The 20,129-nt window shown below is 38.2% G+C and overlaps 1 protein-coding gene across 2 annotated transcripts in view; it reads right to left on the reverse strand.

The window, feature by feature from the left end:
• Positions 1 to 18,537, reverse strand: part of LOC127419685 (solute carrier family 2, facilitated glucose transporter member 1-like) — a 55,448-nt gene extending 36,911 nt beyond the window's left edge. The window contains exons 1-2 of one of the 2 annotated variants that reach the window (XM_051661293.1): positions 18,420 to 18,537; positions 16,193 to 16,280 (exon numbers count right to left, since the gene is read on the reverse strand). Coding sequence is in view for 1 of the 2 variants with exons in the window: in XM_051661291.1 (XP_051517251.1) it covers positions 18,420 to 18,509 (90 nt within the window). In the remaining variant the exon portion in view is untranslated. The remainder of the gene's footprint in view (positions 1 to 16,192; positions 16,281 to 18,419) is intronic. The other variant, XM_051661291.1, reaches the window with a different exon arrangement.
• Positions 18,538 to 20,129: the final 1,592 nt, after the last annotated feature.

A 20,129-nucleotide genomic window follows, 5' to 3' on the forward strand; every position in this document is an offset into this window, starting at 1 on the left:
TTAATATATAAGTATTATATTAATATATATGTATTATTTACTTTTAATATTTGTAGTATTTTAAAGATTCAAGTATTGCAAAATAATTGCAAAATTAGTTGCAAAAATAAAGGGCATCTTGTGGAGCACTTGCTTCTGTTTCACACATGACAATAAAAGACTGAGCACAAGCTGGTCCTGAATAAATTATTTAATCAGTTACAATAATGACAATTGTGCATGTGCACAATTTTATTTTTTACTCTGTGCTTGTGCATTGTGGGATTTAAATGTATCCAAGTGGCTCGGGTGTTTTGACTACGATCACTAAAATTTGTTCAGATTCATTTAATGATTCAGTGACCATTTCTGGTGATGCCAGAAGGTGGTGACAAATGAGTGTCTTGTGTGAAACGAGTTAGTCACTGAATCAGTGATCATAAGAAAATTCTAATCCTTTAAAATGTGTATGTCTACAGACCTACAAAGAGAATTTAGTAGAGGTTTTAAGCATATAGCAAATCTATAATTTCCCTACAGTTTGTGAGCTGCTGAGCATGACTTTTATCAAAAGACAACAATAATATTCTTATAATAATTATGAGTTTCAATAACGTCTATATGTTTTCATGTATAAAAAAGTGTGTCTACATATCTTTTCACTTCAGTAAAATGTGTTCTAAGTAGATCTTTATTTTTTCCTAGTTTGTCGACTGCACACCAACAGAGTTAAAAAACAGGAGCGATATTAAAAATAGCTTTACATATTTAACACAGATCTAGTAAACCGCTTGAATTGGCAAAAACAACTGATCAAAATATTACCTCACAAACATAATGTAAAAAGCATTTCTTAATGAAGACTCATGCGCTGATATAAACTCCACTTACAATGTGTGCTTAAAAGAAGTATTGTCCTTTTTTTCTGCAGTGCATTTCACGTAATGCTGTCAATCAAGAATGGTATGCTGATAAATAACTCTCATTTGTGTGTTCCTCATCTCAAAATTATTAATTTAGATCAACATCAATGGTGATAAAAAAAAAACATGGATAAATGAGCATTGTTGAAAGCAACTTTGTAGAATTGAATTGACCCGCATTGATTAGACTGTCTGACTGACGGCCTATTACGTAAGGTTTGTTTTGGCTCATGAAACTCACCTGTGATTGGCTGGATGGTGGCTCAATCAGCCCAAAGTAACAAAATGCAAAGAACACTGTATACAAATCCACCATTTGGACTCGGTATGGGTTTAGCTTGGAAAAGTGTGGATTAAAAATCACCTTTTTAAAGAGTGTGGGGGACGCAGCTGCTACGCTCTTGACTCGCGCTTATGTCAGAGATTCTGGTAAAACTGTAGTTTGTAACTCTGCTGCTGAAGAAACCCACACTTAACCCCACACAAATAGAACACTACAGACCAGTCTCTCTCCTCCCATTCATGGCAAAAACACTTGAAAGGGCAGTTTTCAATCAGATCTCTGCCTATTTCTCACAGAAAAAGCTGCTGGATTACAATCAGTCACGCTTCAAAAGTGGACACTCCACCGGAATGCCCTGCTGTCTGTCACTGAGTCACTGAGACAGGCAAAAGCTGAATCCAGATCATCCATCCTGATTCTACTGAACCTTTCTGCAGCCTTTGACACAGTCAACCATCAGATATTACTCTCCACCCTCTCTTCACTGGGCATCACAGGAACTGTGCTTGAATGGTTTAATTCCTATCTCTCAGGTAGGTCCTTCAAGGTAGCCTGGAGAGGTGAGGTGTCCAAGTCAAATCAGCTACTTGCTGGGGTACCTCAGGGCTCAGTGCTTGGGCCACTTCTCTTCTCTATATACACAACATCACTGGGACCCATCATTCAGGCACATGTTTTCTCTTACCACTGCTACGCTGATGACATGCAACTCTACTTGTCTTTCCAGCCCAATGACACCACAGTGACTGCTCGAATCTCTGCCTGCCTGGCAGACATCTCAGCCTGGATGAAGGAACACCACCTGCAACTTAACCCAACCAAGACCGAACTCCTTGTCTTTCCAGCCAACCCTGCTGTTGAACATAACATCACCGTGCAGCTGGGTGCAAGTACAGTAACGCCTTCCAAACGGTCAGAAATCTAGAGGTAACCATCGATAACCAACTAAATTTCACAGACCACATCTCAAAGACCGCAAGATCATGTAGATTTACACTCTACAATATCAGGAAGATAAGACCCTTCCTCTCTGAACATACCACACAACTTCTTGTTCAGTCACTTGTCATAACTAGCTTCACTGGCTGCCAGTTGATGCATGTATGAACTTCAAGGCACTGATGCTGGCATACAAAACAGTCAGTGGGTCTGCTCCAGCATACCTAAAATCATTTCTGCAGAGCTACGCGCCGACTAGAAGCCTGCGGTTGGCTAAGGAACATCACCTTGTTGTACCAACACAGAGAGACACCAAAACACTTTCCCGGACTTTCGGCTTCATCATACCATGTTGGTGGAATGACCTTTCCACCTCCATCCGTGACTCACTTTCTGTCTTCAAAAAACAGCTAAAAACACATCTTTTCCATGAGCACTTAACCAGTCACAAAAAATTTTTTAAAAAAATAAAAAACTTTAATATTTAATCTGTTTTGAATGCTATTCTAATGCTAGTGAAACTTTGTAATATGGCACTTTTCGTACCACTGTCTCCTTAAGATGATTCGCTTATGTGTTCCTTTTTTGTAAGTCGCTTTGGATAAAAGCGTCTGCCAAATGAATAAATGTAAATGTGTTCTTGTAACTCATACATTGAAAACAAAAGTAACTGTACCATATTACTGCATGTTCATAGTGACACAATGTTTAGCAACTTACCTAAATAAGTAAATATACTGTAACCTTCTTGAAGGTCCAGTAAAACTCTTAAATGCCTTTAATTTTAGAAGAATATCTCAGCTCTGTAGGTCCATACAATGCCAGTGAATAGTGATCAGCACTTTAAAGCTCCAAAAAACATATACAGTCTTAATAAAAGTAATTCATATGACTCCAGTGATTAATGTCTTCTAAAGTGACACGATCATTTTTCGTGAGAAAAAGTCCTTTTCACTATAATCGTTTACTTCCGGTTGCTCTCCAAATAGCCTCTTGCATGACGCAAGCGTTCTGGCATGTTCAGTTGAAAGCAAAACCAATGAAGCCTGCGTACAGCGTTCTGTTGTAAACAAATCGAGCTGCATTTCCGGTTGTATTGCGTCAGTTCTTGTGTGAACATGCCAACGTGCTTAAGTCACGCTTGTGGCAGTGTTAATTGAGTTCCCTCGTGGACGTACATCGGAAAGTGACTGGAAGTAAACACCCAAAGCGATCATTTTGTTTAAGAAGACATTAACCACTGGATGCGAATAGATTACTTTTACCACGATTGTTTGTACGTTTTTGACTGTTTTGTGTTTAATTATATTTTTATTTTCAGCTTGTAAACCATGTAAATGTTATTACCAAATTCAAACAAATGTTGTTTTGAAGCTTCTTAATGTGGTGACCAATCATACTAATTCAAATGGATGCGCTGCATATAGCGCTCTCTCTCCACGATCTTTAAAGTTCATAGAAACATAATAATTATAACATTAGAAAGCTGAGACTTTCTTTTTCACCCCCCATCCACATTCTTATCGGAGTTGGGCACAGCAGAGACAGCCTCCGCCACCTTTTCCCATTTACCCGACTTGTACTTACAACGTGATATTATTATCAAGCTTCTCAATGAGAACTTTTTCCTTGCAGTAATTTCCTCAACAAGAACATCCAGCTCTTGTCTGCTGAAGTTTTTGTTTCTTTTCTTTTCCTCCATGTCAAATTAAAAGTTATCAAATGGTTAGCAGCAAGTAAATCTCATGCACTTCCTATTCCAAAAAATTATCGTGAGGTGCTTGCTACTTTAAAAAAAAAAAAAAATATTAATAGATCAATTTATCATTACAATTTACCAGTGTTGAAGTAGCCTGCTGAGTTTGTTTTTGGTTATGTGACAAGGCAAGCCTATGAGCAGGCTATCAGACAATGTCAAAGCCTACCTTTTTATTCTTAAGAAAAAAATTAAGATGTTCTTAAGAAAATATTTGAGAACTTCTTAAGAATTTTTCAAGAATTGCACGTGCAGGAACGTTCTTACAAACTTATAATTTATTCTAAGAACTTAAGAAATCAATTAAGAACATTTTTCTGAATCTGGCCCCTGGTGTCAATATAGTAATTTTGAATGAATAATCCAAGAGGCTACAAATCACAATTACAGTGGCCCAGCAGTGAGTCCACTATTGTAGTGTATAATACTATATTTTCTTTAAAAAAAAAAAAAACAAAGAAAAAAAAAAGGGGATGGTTTGTTCATTCTGATTGTGATATTATTTTTATTATTAGGCCCACAATTACAGTTATTGTATGGATGTCAGCTAAGCCATAATGGAACGTCAAGTGTATTGTATAATTTTTCAGGCAATGGAGAGTACAGTCTGTCTACGGACATGGACAACACCCCTATGGTACTCATTTGTACCACAAAATCTGGACATTAAGGAAATTCTTGACAAGTTTGAGATCTGGAATCATAATATTATATACAGTTGAAGTCAGAAGTTTACATACACCTTAGCCAAATGCATTTAAACTCAAGTTTTTTACAATTCCTGACATTTAATCATAGAAAACTTTCCCTCTCTTAGGCCAGTTAGGATCACTACTTTAAGAATGTGAAATGTCAGAATAATAGTACAGAGAATTATTTATTTCAGATTTTATTTCTTTCATCACATTCCCAGTGGGTAAGAAATGTACATACACTTTGTTAGTATTTGGTAGCATAGCCTTTAAATTGTTTAATTTGGGTCAAAGGTTTTGGTTAGCCTTCCACAAGCTTCTCAAAAAAGTTGCTGGAATTTTGGCCCATTCCTCCAGACAGAACTGGTGTAACTGAGTCAGGTTTGTAGGCCTCCTTGCTCGCACATGCTTTTTCGGATTGAGGTCAGGGCTTTGTGGTGGCCACTCCAGTACCTTGACTTTGTTGTACTTAAGCCATTTTGCCACAACTTTGGAGGTATGCTTGGGGTCACTGTCCATTTGGAAAACCCATTTGCGACCGAGCTTTAACTTGCTGGCTGATGTCTTGAGATGTTGCTTCAATATATCCACATAATTTTCCTTCCTCATGATGCCATCTATTTTGTGAAGTGCACCAGTCCCTCCCACAGCAAAGCACCCCCACAGAATGATGCTGCCACCCCCATGCGTCACGGTTGGGATGGTGTTCTTCAGCTTGCAAGCCTCACCCTTTTTCCTCCAAACATAATGATGGTCATTATGGCCAAACATCTAAATTTTTGTTTCATCAGACCAGAGGAAATTTCTCCAAAAAGTAAGATCTTTGTCCCCATGTGCACTTGCAAACTGTAGTCTGGCTTTTTTATGGTGGTTTTGGAGCAGTGGCTTCTTCCTTGCTGAGCAGCCTTTCATGTTATGTTGATACAGGACTCGTTTTACTGTGGATATAGATAATTGTCTACCTGTTTCCTCCAGCATCTTCACACGGTCCTTTGCTGTTGTTCTGGGATTGATTTGCACTTTTCGCACCAAACTACTTTCATCTGTAGGAGACAGAATGTGTCTCCTTCCTGAGCGGTATGATGGCTACGTGATCCTATGGTGTTTATACTTGCGTACTATTGTTTGTACAGATGAACATGGTACCTTCAGGTGTTTGGAAATTGCTCCCAAGGATGAACCAGACTTGTGGAGGTCCACAATTTTTTTTCTGAGGTCTTAGCTAATTTCTTTAGATTTTTCCATGATGTCAAGCAAAGAGGCACTGAGTTTGAAGGTAGGCCTTAAAATAAATCCACAGGTACACCTCCAGTTCAGTACACCTGCTATCAGAAGCTAATTAGCTAATTGTCTAAAGACTTGACATAATTTTCTGGAATTTTCCAATCTGCTTATAGGCATAGTTAACTGAGTGTATGTAAACTTCTGACCCACTGGAATTGTGATATAGTCAATGAAAAGTGAAAATTTATTTGTAAACAATTGTTGGAAAAATTACTTGTGTCATGCACCAAGTAGATGTCCAATACAACTTGCCAAAACTATAGTTTGCTAATATTAAACCTGTGGAGTGGTTAAAAAATTAGTTTTAATGACTTCAACCTAAGTGTATGTAAACTTCAGACTTCAACTGTACATTAAGCGTGATTGCGTTCCTCGGCTAAAGAAATTCTACATACACAGTAAAACAATGATTGACCAAAAATGCAAGTGTGTTTGTGCATGTTTATATGCATCCAAAAGTTATATGCAGGCTGATAAACTGATTTTTACATTCTCACCCTTAATAAAAGCAAATTATACTCAGCTTTTTACACTCAGTATTTTTTATTTAGTTTGCTGATTTGTTTTGTCTGCTCTCACAGTTCGTCCATAAGATGTGATCAGGCGCCAACGTACTTGCTCTAATCTATGCAGTGACAGGGTTATACCCTAAATATATCACTGTGGAATGGATATTTGATGGAAAGCCAGCCTTAGATTGGACATCAACAGGCCTCCTGCCAAATCATGACCAGACATATTAAGTTCAATTGTCAACTGTGTTATCTGAAGCTACACACAACTATACTCCTGTCAAATAGAGCATAGCAGTGTTCAAGAGCCAATGGTCCTTACATGGGGTAAGAATACAGTAACACAAATGTTCCTTTGATGAAACACTATTCAAAAACTTATTAGGACTACTTCTAGTTAATGGCAGATTATGACTGACATCAACATATGATCTTTCTGCTATTGTCTTAGATGGATCTTTAGAATTTTATTTATTTTTATTTTTTTTTAAACATGTCATGTGAAAAAAATATAACTATATAATTATATATTTTATATAAAATTAATATTTGATCATATTTTTATAGTATTGTATTATATATAATTTCCTAATCTACAATTTTATTTTATTTTTCAGATTAACAATTTTTATTGATGCACATAATTGAACATAGAATAACAAAACATATATCCATAGAATCTAAATTAAACCCTACTATTACCCCTCCCAATCCCACCCTAGCCCCCAACAACATCCCAGTGGTCGTACATGATATAGACACACACAAAAATAAATAAATAAAATAATAATAATCACATCCATAAATGACAGATATCTGCCCCATTTCTCCACAAACAAGTTAAACTTCCCGTCTTCTAAATGACCAAAGGCCGCCACCCTTCCCATCTCTGAGCACCACTCCTGAAATGAGGGTGCTCCAGCCAACCTCCATCCTCTTAAAAGTATCTGTCATGACACTGGTTAAGACCCAAATCTTTATATGTCTATTCTCAACATCGATGACCACCCCATCACCCAAATACAGAGTCTGGGGCAAAATGATACCCGAGTACTCAATACATCAAACACCAAACTCTGAACCTTCAACCAAAATTCCTGGATCTTGACACACCCCCAAAAGACATGGGTTATGTCTCCATCCTCTGACTGGCATCACCAGCAGGTTGGTGAGTCTTTAAGATCAAGCCTATACAATCTAGAGGGGTCCAATAGAACCTATGTAAAATCTTGAATTGCATAAGGTGCACCCTTGCGTCTCTAGATGCAGACTTGACATTTTTTAGAATCCTAGCCCACTCTCCCTCCTCCAATTCCAAGTTTAAATCTTTCTCCCATAATCTCTTGAGAGAAGTTGAAGCTCCGTCCCCAAGACTCTGAATTAGCAGGGAGTAATACACTGATGCCTCATGACCTTTTCCAAAAGCAGTAATCACCTCTCCCATAGTATCTGTCACTTTAGGGGAGGTGTATGCTATTCCCAAAAATAGTACAGAGCAAGTGGTGCAGCTGTAAATAACTAAAAAACTGAGATCTGGGGATCCCAAAAATGTTGAACCAAGTTTTCAAAGGATCTCAACACACTACTCTCATATAGGTCACCGAGTGTAGTAACCCCACTCACAATCCACTCTGACCAGCAGAAACGGGACTTATTAATACATAATTTGGGGTTCAGCCATAAGCTCAAGGCAACATTTAGATAATGTCCGAATTAAACACTCTGGACACTTTTGTCAATACCAAGTGCAAATGCGAGATAACGGGGTGTAATTTAACTTCTCAGGTTAGTTTGATAGGAAGGCTTTGCAATGGCAAAATAGGGGCAAGAACATCCTGTTTAATACAAAACCAGGGAGGGGCTCTTTCAGGTGGAAGTAACCAATGAGCCAAATGTCTGAGACCAAATGCGCAATAATAAAACAAAATCTTGAGTAGGCCTAGCCCACCTTTGTCAATCGGCCTATGCAGCTTACTGAAATGTAATCCGGGACATTTCCCTTTCCAAATGAGGGCTATGCTATCAAATTGCTTGAAGTAAGAGAGGGGGACATCTATAGAGAGAGACTATAGCAGGTGGTTGAATCATGGAATACAGTTCATTTTAAAAACATTAAAAAAAGCATTAAAAACAACCTTCTCAATCATCGATAAATATAATGAAGCCCACCTGCCCACATCGCTCAAAAACCTTTTTTATTAAAGGGTCAAAATTAACTAACTACATCAGAAACATTTTCTGCGAATAAAATACCCAAATCCTTAATGCCCTGTTTGGGCCACTGGAAGGCACCCGGCTGGAAAGCCATTACTGGGCAGTATGCTGTCAGAGACAAAGCTTCGGATTTAGACCAATTGACTCTGTATCCTGAGAATTTAGAAAATAAATTAATAATTCTGTGGAGGCAAGGCATAGATCTAATAGGGTCGGAGACAAATAATGAAATATCATCTGCATAAAGCAGAAGCTTATGTGCCATACCTCCCGTCATCACCCATGGAAAATCATCCTCCATTATCGTGGCTGCTAATGGTTACAGGGCAAGACAGAACAATAATGGGGAAAGAGGGCAACCCTGCCGGGTGCCCCTATCCAGAGTAAAATAATCTGAAATTAATCAATTTGTTTGTATCATTTGTCAATTTAGGGAGTTCTAAAGGTTCCACAAAGTTTCTAATATCTTCATCAGTAGACAGAAATGTGGAATTATAGAGATCAAGATAGAATTCTTTAAAAGCATTATTAATATCAATGGCCGAGGTAAAAATGTCACCACCAGCAGATTTCACTGATGGAATGGTAGAAAAAGACCCTCGCCGCTTTATATATCTAGCCAAAAGCTTCCCTGCTTTGTCTCCCAACTCAAAGTATGACTGTCTTGCCCTGAATAGCCAAAACTCCACATTTCGTGACAAAATAGTATTATATCTGTATTTCAATCGGGTCAATTCTCTGAAGCCATCAGACGACATTCGGCGCTTCAGCTCTGCCTCGGCACTTTTAATATTCCCTTCCAACTCCACGAGTTCTCGTGCTTTGGTCTTTTTGATGAATGAGGCATACTGTATGATCCGACCCCTAAGAACCACTTTAAGTGCCTCCCAAGCCACGCCTACAGAGGATACTAAGGGCCAGCTGGTCTCCATATAAATATTGATTTCAGCCTTTAACATTTGTTGGAAATCAGGATTTTGCAAAAGGGATACATTAAAGTGCCAACTATATGATTTATTTTTCTCTATATGTGGCAACACCTCTAAACACACCAGGCTGTGATCTGAGATTAAGATGTTTCCAATTGAGCAATCAACAACAGATGAAATGAGGGACTTAGATATATATAGTATATATAGATATATATATATATATATATATATATATATATATATATATATATATATATATATATATATTAAAAAAAAATCTATTCTAGAATAAATCTAATGGACTGATGAAAAGAATGTATAGTCCCTACCAGATGGGTTCAAAAGTCTCCAAATATCTGCAAGACCAAGATATTTACATATCCTTAGAATAGTCAGTGTTGCTCTAGGGGACTTACACACTTTTGCTTCACTATGAGCAAGGACTGAATCCATCAATAGATTAAAGTCTCCTCCCAATATTATATCAGGAGGGGTGCTAGCAGCTTGCATCATCCCTTCAAGGTCTATAAAAAAGCCCTGATCATCAGCGTTATGTGCGTAAATGAGCCAAAATCAACATTTGCCCCTGAATTTCTGCTAAAACAATAATGACTCTTCCTAATTTATCTTTAATCTGTTTGAGACATTTCAAATGTAGATGTTTACTTATCAGTGTAATGACTCCCCTGCTCTTACTTGACCAAGCACTAAAGAAAACATGCCCACCCCATATCTTTCCAAATTTTCCAGCTTCCTGCAGGGAAAGATGTGTTTCTTGAAGAAACACGATATCATATTTCTTACATTTAAGAAAAGAAATAACCTTCCTTCTTGGGTGCCCCATCCCATTCACATTCCATGTGGAGAGAGACAATCCACTCATTAACATTCGATATTTTGAAATATTAGAAAAAATAGATTGTGTGTCAAAAACAAAATTATAAAGACCACATTCCAACATTAATGCAATAATGAAACCCCGAACTTCCCCCAGAACCAAACAAACAGAAAAAAGAAAAACATGCGTATTAACCCACCGCACGACAGCGCCAACCGGCGTCCATCCCTCTAAATGCAAACAGTCCATGTATGCCTACGAGAGTCGACAACTTTGCCGTCATATTGCTCAAGTCCGGTGTTTCTATACAGATTTTGTGAGACAGAATTACATAACAGAAGAAAATCTATAAAACAAACTCCAGCCAATAGGCAGAATAAACACAAAGAATGTGTAGATTCAAGTGTTACTACACAAAACCAACTCCAGCCGCTAGGCGGAACCAGCACAAAAAGAAACATAAAGGTGCCCAGCTTCCTCGGACAGACAAGTGAATGTTCAGTGAGTCAGGCTCACTTGCTGCAGCGTGAGAATCACACCATGACTTACTCATTCCATTCACTTTATGAAGGACAATGCTTGTTGGGGACATGTAAATATTTTGTGGCCATCCTTAGCATCTATTCTCAATTTGGCCGGGAACATCAGTTCAAAAGCGACCTTCAATTGATGCAAGAGTTTCTTGCATTCCTTGAATCGATCACATTCCTCTCATCGAAGTGGCAAAGTCTGGGAACAAGAAAATGCTGTTGTGTTTCCAAGAAAGCCTTCCTTTGCTCCTTGCCTCGTGTAACATGAAATCTTTATTGGATGATCTCAGAAATTTGGCCAGAATTGATCAGGGCTTGTCTCCTTCCACAGGTCTCCGAGCCGGAACTCTGTGAGCTCGCTCGATTTCCAGCTTATGGCTTGTTATGTCGAGCAGACTCGGAAAGAGCTTGTTCAGAAATTACACCATATTCTGACCCTCTGCTCGCTCAGGAATTCCAACAATTCGGACGTTGTTTCGCCATTTACGATTCTCAATGTCTTCCAACTTTTCCCAAACGCGTTCCAAATCTATCTTGGTTGCTAGTGGATTAACAGCTAATTCCCTCTCCGATGACTCCAGATAATCAATCCGTTTCTCAATGTCCAACATTCTTATAACCAACTCAGAGAATTTCGACTCCCTGGCAGTGATTGATCGAAGTATTACAGCAAGATCCTCCAAGTCCGCAGCGACCTTCGTCAGCATCACCGACATACTCAACAGCTGAATCTCTCCAGCCGCACCGTCCAAATTGAGTCCATGGTCTGCGGCCTTGTCAGGGGTATCAGCTTGAGCACGTAAGTGTCTTTTAATGTCTCCAGAGCCCGAGGATTTTGAATTCTTTGACATATTGTCTTCATAGAACAGTTATGGAACAGAGTGTATCGAATCTCACTGGTTTATGACATAAAAAGAACTAAAAACTAGCAAAGTGTGCAGAGCTCACCGTTTTAGGTTTTTTTGTAGCAAAATACGTATTTACAAAGAAAAAGGCTACTTTCAACTGCTGTAAATAATTATGGTATGATGTTTTTAAGATAAAGCTTTCACATATATGTATATTTTTCATATATTTATTTTCTTATTTATTGTATAATGCTGTATTGTGTTTAACTGATTGTTGTTGTATATTACATAATGTTTTTTTTTTTTTTTTGTCATTTTTTGACTGCAATTTTTTTTTTTTTTTTTTTTTAACATTTTTTTTTTTTTTTGAGAAAGGTGTTTATTGTCCAAAAATTTTGGATTAAAATATTGGACTAAAAGATTTAATCTTAGATTTTTAGTAAATTTTACCTAGTTTTATTGAAGTGTAATTGCATTTTCCGTAGCAAGTAGTCAAACATTGCCATTATTGCATAAATTTCCTGTCTGGTCTTACATTACACAATACTGCTCATGCACAGTGAACAGCTCCTCTTCTGTCTCTCACTGATTTACACAGCAAAGGGTGTCCAATTATTTTGTTCCAAAAACTGCAATATCACTGCTCACACACATTAGAGAGCATGCATGAAATGTTTTGGACCATGTGATGTGAGATCAACTTGGATGAGAAAGTAAACATCAGCTGGAGGTAAGGACATACAGTTGAAGTCAGAAGTTTTTAACAGATTTAATATTAGCAAACTATAGTTTTGGCAAGATGTTTAGAACATCTACTTTGTGCATGACATGACTAATTTTTCCAACAAATGTTTACAGACAGATTTTCACTTTTAATTGACTATAATCACAATTCCAGTGGGTCAGATGTTTACATACACTAAGTTAACTGTGCCTATAAGCAGCTTGGAAAATTCCAGAAAATAATGTCAAGCCTTTAGGCAATTAGCTTCTGATAGGAGGTGTACTGAATTGGGGGTGTACCTGTGGATGTATTTTAAGGCCTATCTTCAAACTCAGTGCCTCTTTGCTTGACATCATGGGAAAATCAAAATAAATCAGCCAAGACCTCATAAAAAAATTGTAGACCTCCTCAAGTCTGGTTCATCCTTGGGAGCAATTTCCAAATGCCTGAAGGTACCATGTTCATCTGTACAAACAATAGTACGCAAGTATAAACACCATGGGACCACGCAGCCGTCATACTGCTCAGGAAGGAGACGCATTCTGTCTCCTAGAGATGAATGTAGTTTGGTGCGAAAAGTGCAAATCAATCCCAGAACAACAGCAAAGGACCTTGTGAAGATGCTGGAGGAAACAGGTAGACAAGTATCTATATCCACAGTAAAACAAGTCCTATATCGACATAACCTGAAAGGTTGCTCAGCAAGGAAGAAGCCATTGCTCCAAAACCACCATGAAATAGCCAGACTACAGTTTGCAAGTGCACATGGGGACAAAGATCTTACTTTTTGGAGAAATGTCCTCTGGTCTGATGAGACAAAAAATAAATTGTTTGGCCATAACGACCATCGTTATGTTTGGAGGAAAAAAGGTGAGGCTTGCAAGCTAAAGAATACATCCCAACCATGAAGCATGGGGTGGCAGCATCATGTTGTGGGGGTGCTTTGCTGCAAGAGGGACTTGTGCACTTTACAAAATAGATGGCATCACGAGGAAGGAAAATGATGTGGATATATTGAAGCAACATCTAAAGACATCAGCCAGGAAGTTAAAGCTTGGTCGCAAATGGGTCTTCCAAATGGACAATGACCCCAAGCAAAAGGGCTTAAGGACAACAAAGTCAAGGTATTGGAGTGGCCATCACAAAGCTCTGACCTCATTCCGATAGAAAATCTGTGGACAAAACTGAAAAAGCATGTGTGAGCAAGGAGGCTTACAAACCTGACTCAGTTACACCAGTTCTGTCTGGAGGAATGGGCCAAAATTCCAGCAACTTATTGTGAGAAGCTTGTGGAAGGCTACCCAAAATGTTTGACCCAAGTTAAACTATTTAAAGGCAATGCTACCAAATACTAACAAAGTGTATGTAAACTTATGACCCACTGGGAATGTAATAAAATAAATAAAAGCTGAAAGAAATAATTCTCTCTACTATTATTCTGACATTTCACATTCTTAAAATAAAGTAGTAATCCTAACTGACCTAAGACAGGGAACGTTTTCTATGATTAAATGTCAGGAATTGTGAAAAACTGAGTTTAAATGTATTTGGCAAAGGTATATGTAAACTTCACCTGTATAATATCTCAACCACAGAATGTATCCAGAGTGCTCAGTACTGCATGGAAATATTATGAGATATTATGATGACTAACAAGGTTGGCAGGGTCAACTAGCAGTGGAAAATCACAAGAATAGCTTTTAACATGATTACAGAGAGCACTGCAAAGCACATGCAGTTTCATCCAATAATCTGATTAGATGTTGAGCACCACTTCTGTCCAGACCACTTCAGCAGCACACTCAATTCAGTTTCTCTAACATGGGTTACAAAGACTAGAACTGTCCAATAACTTCTTTGGATAAAGTCAATTTGCAGCAGACCCCAAAAGTATTTGGACAAGACAGTCACACATAAATATATATATATATATATATATATATATGTATATATCACAGTATTTTATAACAAAATATCTATCAACTGGAATTTACTGAAACATATATACACACACATAATAAAAATTAAAGAGACCACTGCAAAATTATTAGTTTCTCTGGATTTACTATTTATTGGTATGTGTTTGAGTAAAATGAAAATTTTTGTTTTATTCTATAAAGTACTGACAACTTTTCTCCCAAATTCCAAATAAAAATATTGTCATTTAGAGCATTTATTTATAGAAAATGACAACTGGTCAATATGATAAAAAAGATGCAGTGTTTTCAGACCTCGAATAATGCAAAGAAAACAAGTTTAAACAACACAATACTAATGTTTTAACTTAGGAAGAGTTCAGAAATCAATATTTGGTGGAAAAACCCTGATTTTCAATCACAGCTTTCATGCGTATTGGCATGCTCTTTACCAGTCTTTCACATTACTGTTGGGTGACTTTATGCTACTCCTGGCGCAAAAATTCAAGCAGCTCGGCTTTGTTTGATGGCTTATAGCCATCCATCTTCCTCTTGATCACATTCCAGAGGTTTTCAATGGGGTTCAGGTCTGGAGATTGTCAGAGCAGCAAGTTCTTCCAGGATAACCTTGTACGTGGCTTGATTCATGAATCTGCCGATTCCAGCCTTGCTGAAGCACCCCCAGATCATCACTAATCCTCCACCAAATTTCACAGTGAGTGCGAGACATTGTGTCTTGAAGGTCTCACCAGGTCTCTGTCTAACCATTAGACGACCAGGTGGAGGATTGGTGATGATCTGGGGTTGCTTCAGCAAGGCTGAATCGGGCAGATTCGTCTTTGTGAAGGACACATGAATCAAGCCACGAACAAGGTTATCCTGGAAGAAAACTTGCTTCCTTCTTGCTTCCTTCTGCTCAACACTGAGGATTGGTGTTTCCAGCAGGACAATGCTCATACCACACAGCCAGGTCAATCAAGGTGTGGATGGAGGACTACCGGATCAAGACCCTGTCATGGCCAGCCCAATCTCCAGACTTGAACCCCATTGAACAACTCTGGAATGTGATCAAGAGGAAGATGGATGGCCACAAGCCATCAAACAAATCCGAACTGCGTGAATTTTTGTGCCAGGAGTGGCATAAAGTCACCAAACAGCAATGTGAAAGATGGTAAAGAGCATGCCAGGATGCATGAAAGCGGTGATTGAAAATCTGGGATATTCCACTAAATATTGATTTCTGAACTCTTCCTAAGTTAAAACATTAGTATTGTATTGTTTAAAAATGAATATGAACTTGTTTTCTTTGCATTAATCGAGGTCTGAAAACACTGCATCTTTATTTTGACCAGTTGTCATTTTCTGCAAATAAATGCTCTAAATTACAATATTTTTATTTGGAATTTGGGAGAAATGTTGTCAGGACTTTATAGAATAAAACAAAAATTTTGATTTTACTCAAACACATACCTATAAATAGTTAATCCAGAGTTTACTATACTGAAATATCTGGATTTGCTCATACATATATACATATATATATATATATATATATATATATATATATATATATATATATATATATATATATATATATATATATATATATATATATACACACACACACACACACACACACTGGCTATACAGTGCTTGAAATTGCCCAAAAACTGAAGGTTTCATACAAAGGTGTACACTACAGTCTTCAAAGACAAAGGAAACTGGCCCTAACAAGGACAGAAAGAGATGTGGAAGGCCAGATGTACAACTAACAAGAGGATAAGTACATCAGAGTCTCTAGTTTGAGAAATAGATGCCTCACATGTCCTCAGCTGAAAGCTTCATTGAATTCTACCCGCTCAACACCAGCTTCATGTACAACAGTAAAGAGAAGACTCAGGGGTGCAGGCCTTATGGGAACAATTGCAAAGAAAATAAAGAGAAAAGGTTAGAGTGGGCAAAGAAACACAGACAATGGACAACAGATAATTGGAAAAGAGTGTTATGGATCTTAAACCCATTGAGCTTTTGTGGGATCAGCTAGACTGTAAGGTGCGTGAGAAGTGCCCGACAAGACAGCCACATCTATGGCAAGTGCTACAGGAAGCGTGGGGTGAAATGTTACCTGAGTATCTGGACAAACTGACAGCTAAAATGCCAAGGATCTGCAAAGCTGTTATTGCTGCACATGGAGGATTTTTTGATGAGAATTCTTTGAAGTAGATTAAGAAGTTCTGAATTTTTTTTTATTTATTTTTTTTTTTAACAGTAATTTTTCACGTTATTAATGTCCTGACTATACACTGTGATCAGCTGAATGCCACTTTGGTGAATAAAAGTGCCAATTTCTTTCCACAAGAGCAAAATGTTTACATTATTCCAAACTTTTGTCCGCCAGTGTACAGTATGTGTATATTTATATACACACACCCACACACACACACACACCGATGAGCCAAAATATTATGACAATTGCCTAATATGCTGCGAGTCCTCCGTGTGCCACCAAAACAGCGCTGACCCGCCAAGGCATGGACTCTACAAGACCCATAAAGTTGTCCTGTGGTATCTGGCACCAAGACATTAGCAGCAGATCCTTCAAGTTCTGTAGGTTACGAGGTGGAGCCACCCTGGATTGGACTTGTTGGTCCAACACATCCCACAGATGCTCAATTGGGTTGAGCTCTGGGGAATTTGGAGGCCAGGGCAACACCTTGAACTCTTCATCATGTTCCTCAAACCATTCCCAAACAATGTGTGCAGTATGGCAGGGCGCATTATCCTGCTGAAAGAGGCCACTGCCATCAGGGAATACCATTGCCATGAAGGAGTTTACCTGGTCTACAACGATGTTTATGTAGGTAGCAAGTGTCAAATTGACACCCACGTGAATGGCTGGACCCAGGGTTTCCCAGCAGAACATTGCCCTGAGCATCACACTCCCTCCACCGGCTTGTCGTCTTCCCACAGAGCATCCTTGTGCCATCACTTCCCCAGGTAAACGGTGCACATGTACATGGCCAATCACGTGATGTTAAAGAAAACAGGACTCATCAGACCAGCTGACCTTCTTCCACTGCTCCAAGGTCCAGTTCCGACACTCACGTGCCCATTGTAGGTGCTTTCGACAGTGGACAGGGGTCATCATGGGCACTCTGACCTGTCTGCGTTTACGCATGCCCCAAATGCAGCATGGTGCGATGCACTGTGTTGTGACACATTCCTCCCATAACCATCATTAAAATTTTCAGTGACTTGTGCCAAAGTAGACCTTCTGTCGGTTTGGACCAGACAGGAAAGCCTTTGTTGCCCTTGAGCATCAATGAGCCTTGGGCGCCCAACACCCTGTCCCCAGTTTGTAGTTTGTCCTTCCTCGGACCTGAAATACTGAGCACTGCTGACTGGGAGCACCCCACAAGCTTGGCATTTTCAAAGATGCTCTGACCTAGTCATCTGGCCATAACAATTTAGCCCTTGTCAAAGTCGCTCAGGTCTTTACTCCTGCCCATTTCTCCTGCATTCAACACGTTGACTGTGAGTACTACTTGTTCGCTTGCTATCTAATCTACCCAGACCTTTACATGTTGCCTTGTTAGGAGATGATCAATTTTATTCGCTTCACCTGTGAGTGCTCATAATGTTTTGGCTCATCAGTGTGTATATATATATATATAGCACTAGCCCACTTTTCAAGCAAAATGTTTAGCTAAAATAGTTTTTTTTTTTTTTTAATTACAAAGAAAAATTAGATATACTCTTCAAAATAAAGACTAGCTGGTTGTCTAGCATTAGTAAAACATAGTTACAGAGCTGATGATGTGACATCAATTTGTAGGCGAACCCGGAAGTCTAAGCTGCCGTGTTTTTATAAAAGTATGTAATTCAATTAGGCTTCAAAATTCACATTTGAAGTATGACTGTGTGTGATTTATGTTGTAGAACAAAATGTCCAAATATCGTCAAGTAATGTTTACCACAGACCTTATTTTCCCATTTACTTTTAAAGTAGTCTTTTACTAAAAAGCTAAAATGCTGAAAATGAGACTTACCTCTCTGCTGCTATTACACGGCCCCCTAACCAAGCTGGTGTTCTCACCAAGGTGGGAGAGGGGAAGCTTGGTTGTATCTATGGCACTCATGCTTAGAACATAGAGTGTGAGACAGCTGCATGCTCCTCCTGCACAAAGAATAGCTTACACAAGCCACAACCCACACTATCTCATTCATCACATACATGAAAACACCCCTTACATGCTTGCCATCACCTGATGCCTCATCCGGCAACTGAGCAAATATCCATGTCATCAGCCTTTGATGCTCCACATTGGAAAGACTCACTCACTGTTTAGCTTCAAGTCATAATTATTGCTACATACATACTTTGAGTGTTGGGTAAGTTACTCAAAAAAGTAATTCACTACAAATGACTAATTACTACTCAAAAACTGTAATCTAATTACTGATTACTTAGCGAGTGTCCTTTCTGTTTTTCAATCCTTTCTGCCTAATACCATCAGCCCATTTTATTTGCTCCAGTAAAGTGTAATTTAAATATTTGTATCAGTATTTGTATAAATACTGACTGAACAATTGGTGCCGGTTTATAATTTTTATAGTAATTTTTTTCTTTGTTTTATAATTTTTAATGATTATATGTGTGATAATGTTTTATTATGTACAGGCCTAACACCTGCACTTTACAAGTTCCTATTGTGACAGAAATTTCCCCTGTGGAGACTAATAAATGTTTTCAATCAAGCAATAAATCAATAAAGCAAGCAATAATTTTTAGTAATGTGTAACCCAAGTAATTTACTTAATTGAAAGTCATTAGGCTAACTGTAATCTGATACAAGAATAAAAAATGTAATTTTTGTTATAAAAGTAATTAAAGTAATTAAGTAATTCCATTCCACCCAGCATTACATACTATATATATATAAATCTGTCTAATGATCTATTCATTGTTCAGCTTCTCAATTTCTCAATCAAGCCACCAGTGGTTTCTGTCCCCCTACCAATTAAAACCATATGGTATGATGTCAACGAAATTCTCTACATAAGGTACTTGTCTAGTGTGATATCACAAGAATCAAGACAAAGAAACAGTAAGCACATCCTATGGTATGAAAGGTGTTTGTTTTGAACAAATCAGCAGCAACATGAGAAATGACCAAACCAAAATAAAAATAGTCCAGAGGCCTTCCATGCCTAACCTAAACAAACACAAACCAAGTACACACACACACACACAAAACGGAAGGCCACCCAAGCTCCAACTTCAATAACAATTTAAAGGGGGAATACTGCACTGGATTGAACCCCTATACAGAACAAAAACTGAACTATCCTTCAGGTTTTTGAAAGATGGCCTCTCGTTCTCTGTAAGTACTAACTCAAGATTCAGTTCATGTTCGTGCCCGAAAAAACAAACAAAAAACAGCCGATAATTCACCATGTGGTAGCCAGTACTGTTCTTTAGTCAATGACAGTTTTTGCATTGTTGCTAATCCTCTCTGCCTATGTCCAAGGCCGTAACCATGTCTTGAACATTGGGGGGGGGACCAAACCATTTTGGGGGTGGGGGGGTCACGGATATTGAGGTCACAAATATAATGGTGCTCGGTCCTTTAAAATAGTAAAGGTGATAAAATTTGAATTTTCTGAATAAATGCTTTAAATGTGTTGAAGTTTTTTTTAAATGCAACCAAAATTTTATAATTTTTGGTTTTAAAAGATATCACAGAGTACAAGACAAA

This window comes from Myxocyprinus asiaticus, chromosome 29 (assembly GCF_019703515.2).
Source record: "Myxocyprinus asiaticus isolate MX2 ecotype Aquarium Trade chromosome 29, UBuf_Myxa_2, whole genome shotgun sequence".
Lineage (NCBI taxonomy): Eukaryota > Metazoa > Chordata > Actinopteri > Cypriniformes > Catostomidae > Myxocyprinus > Myxocyprinus asiaticus.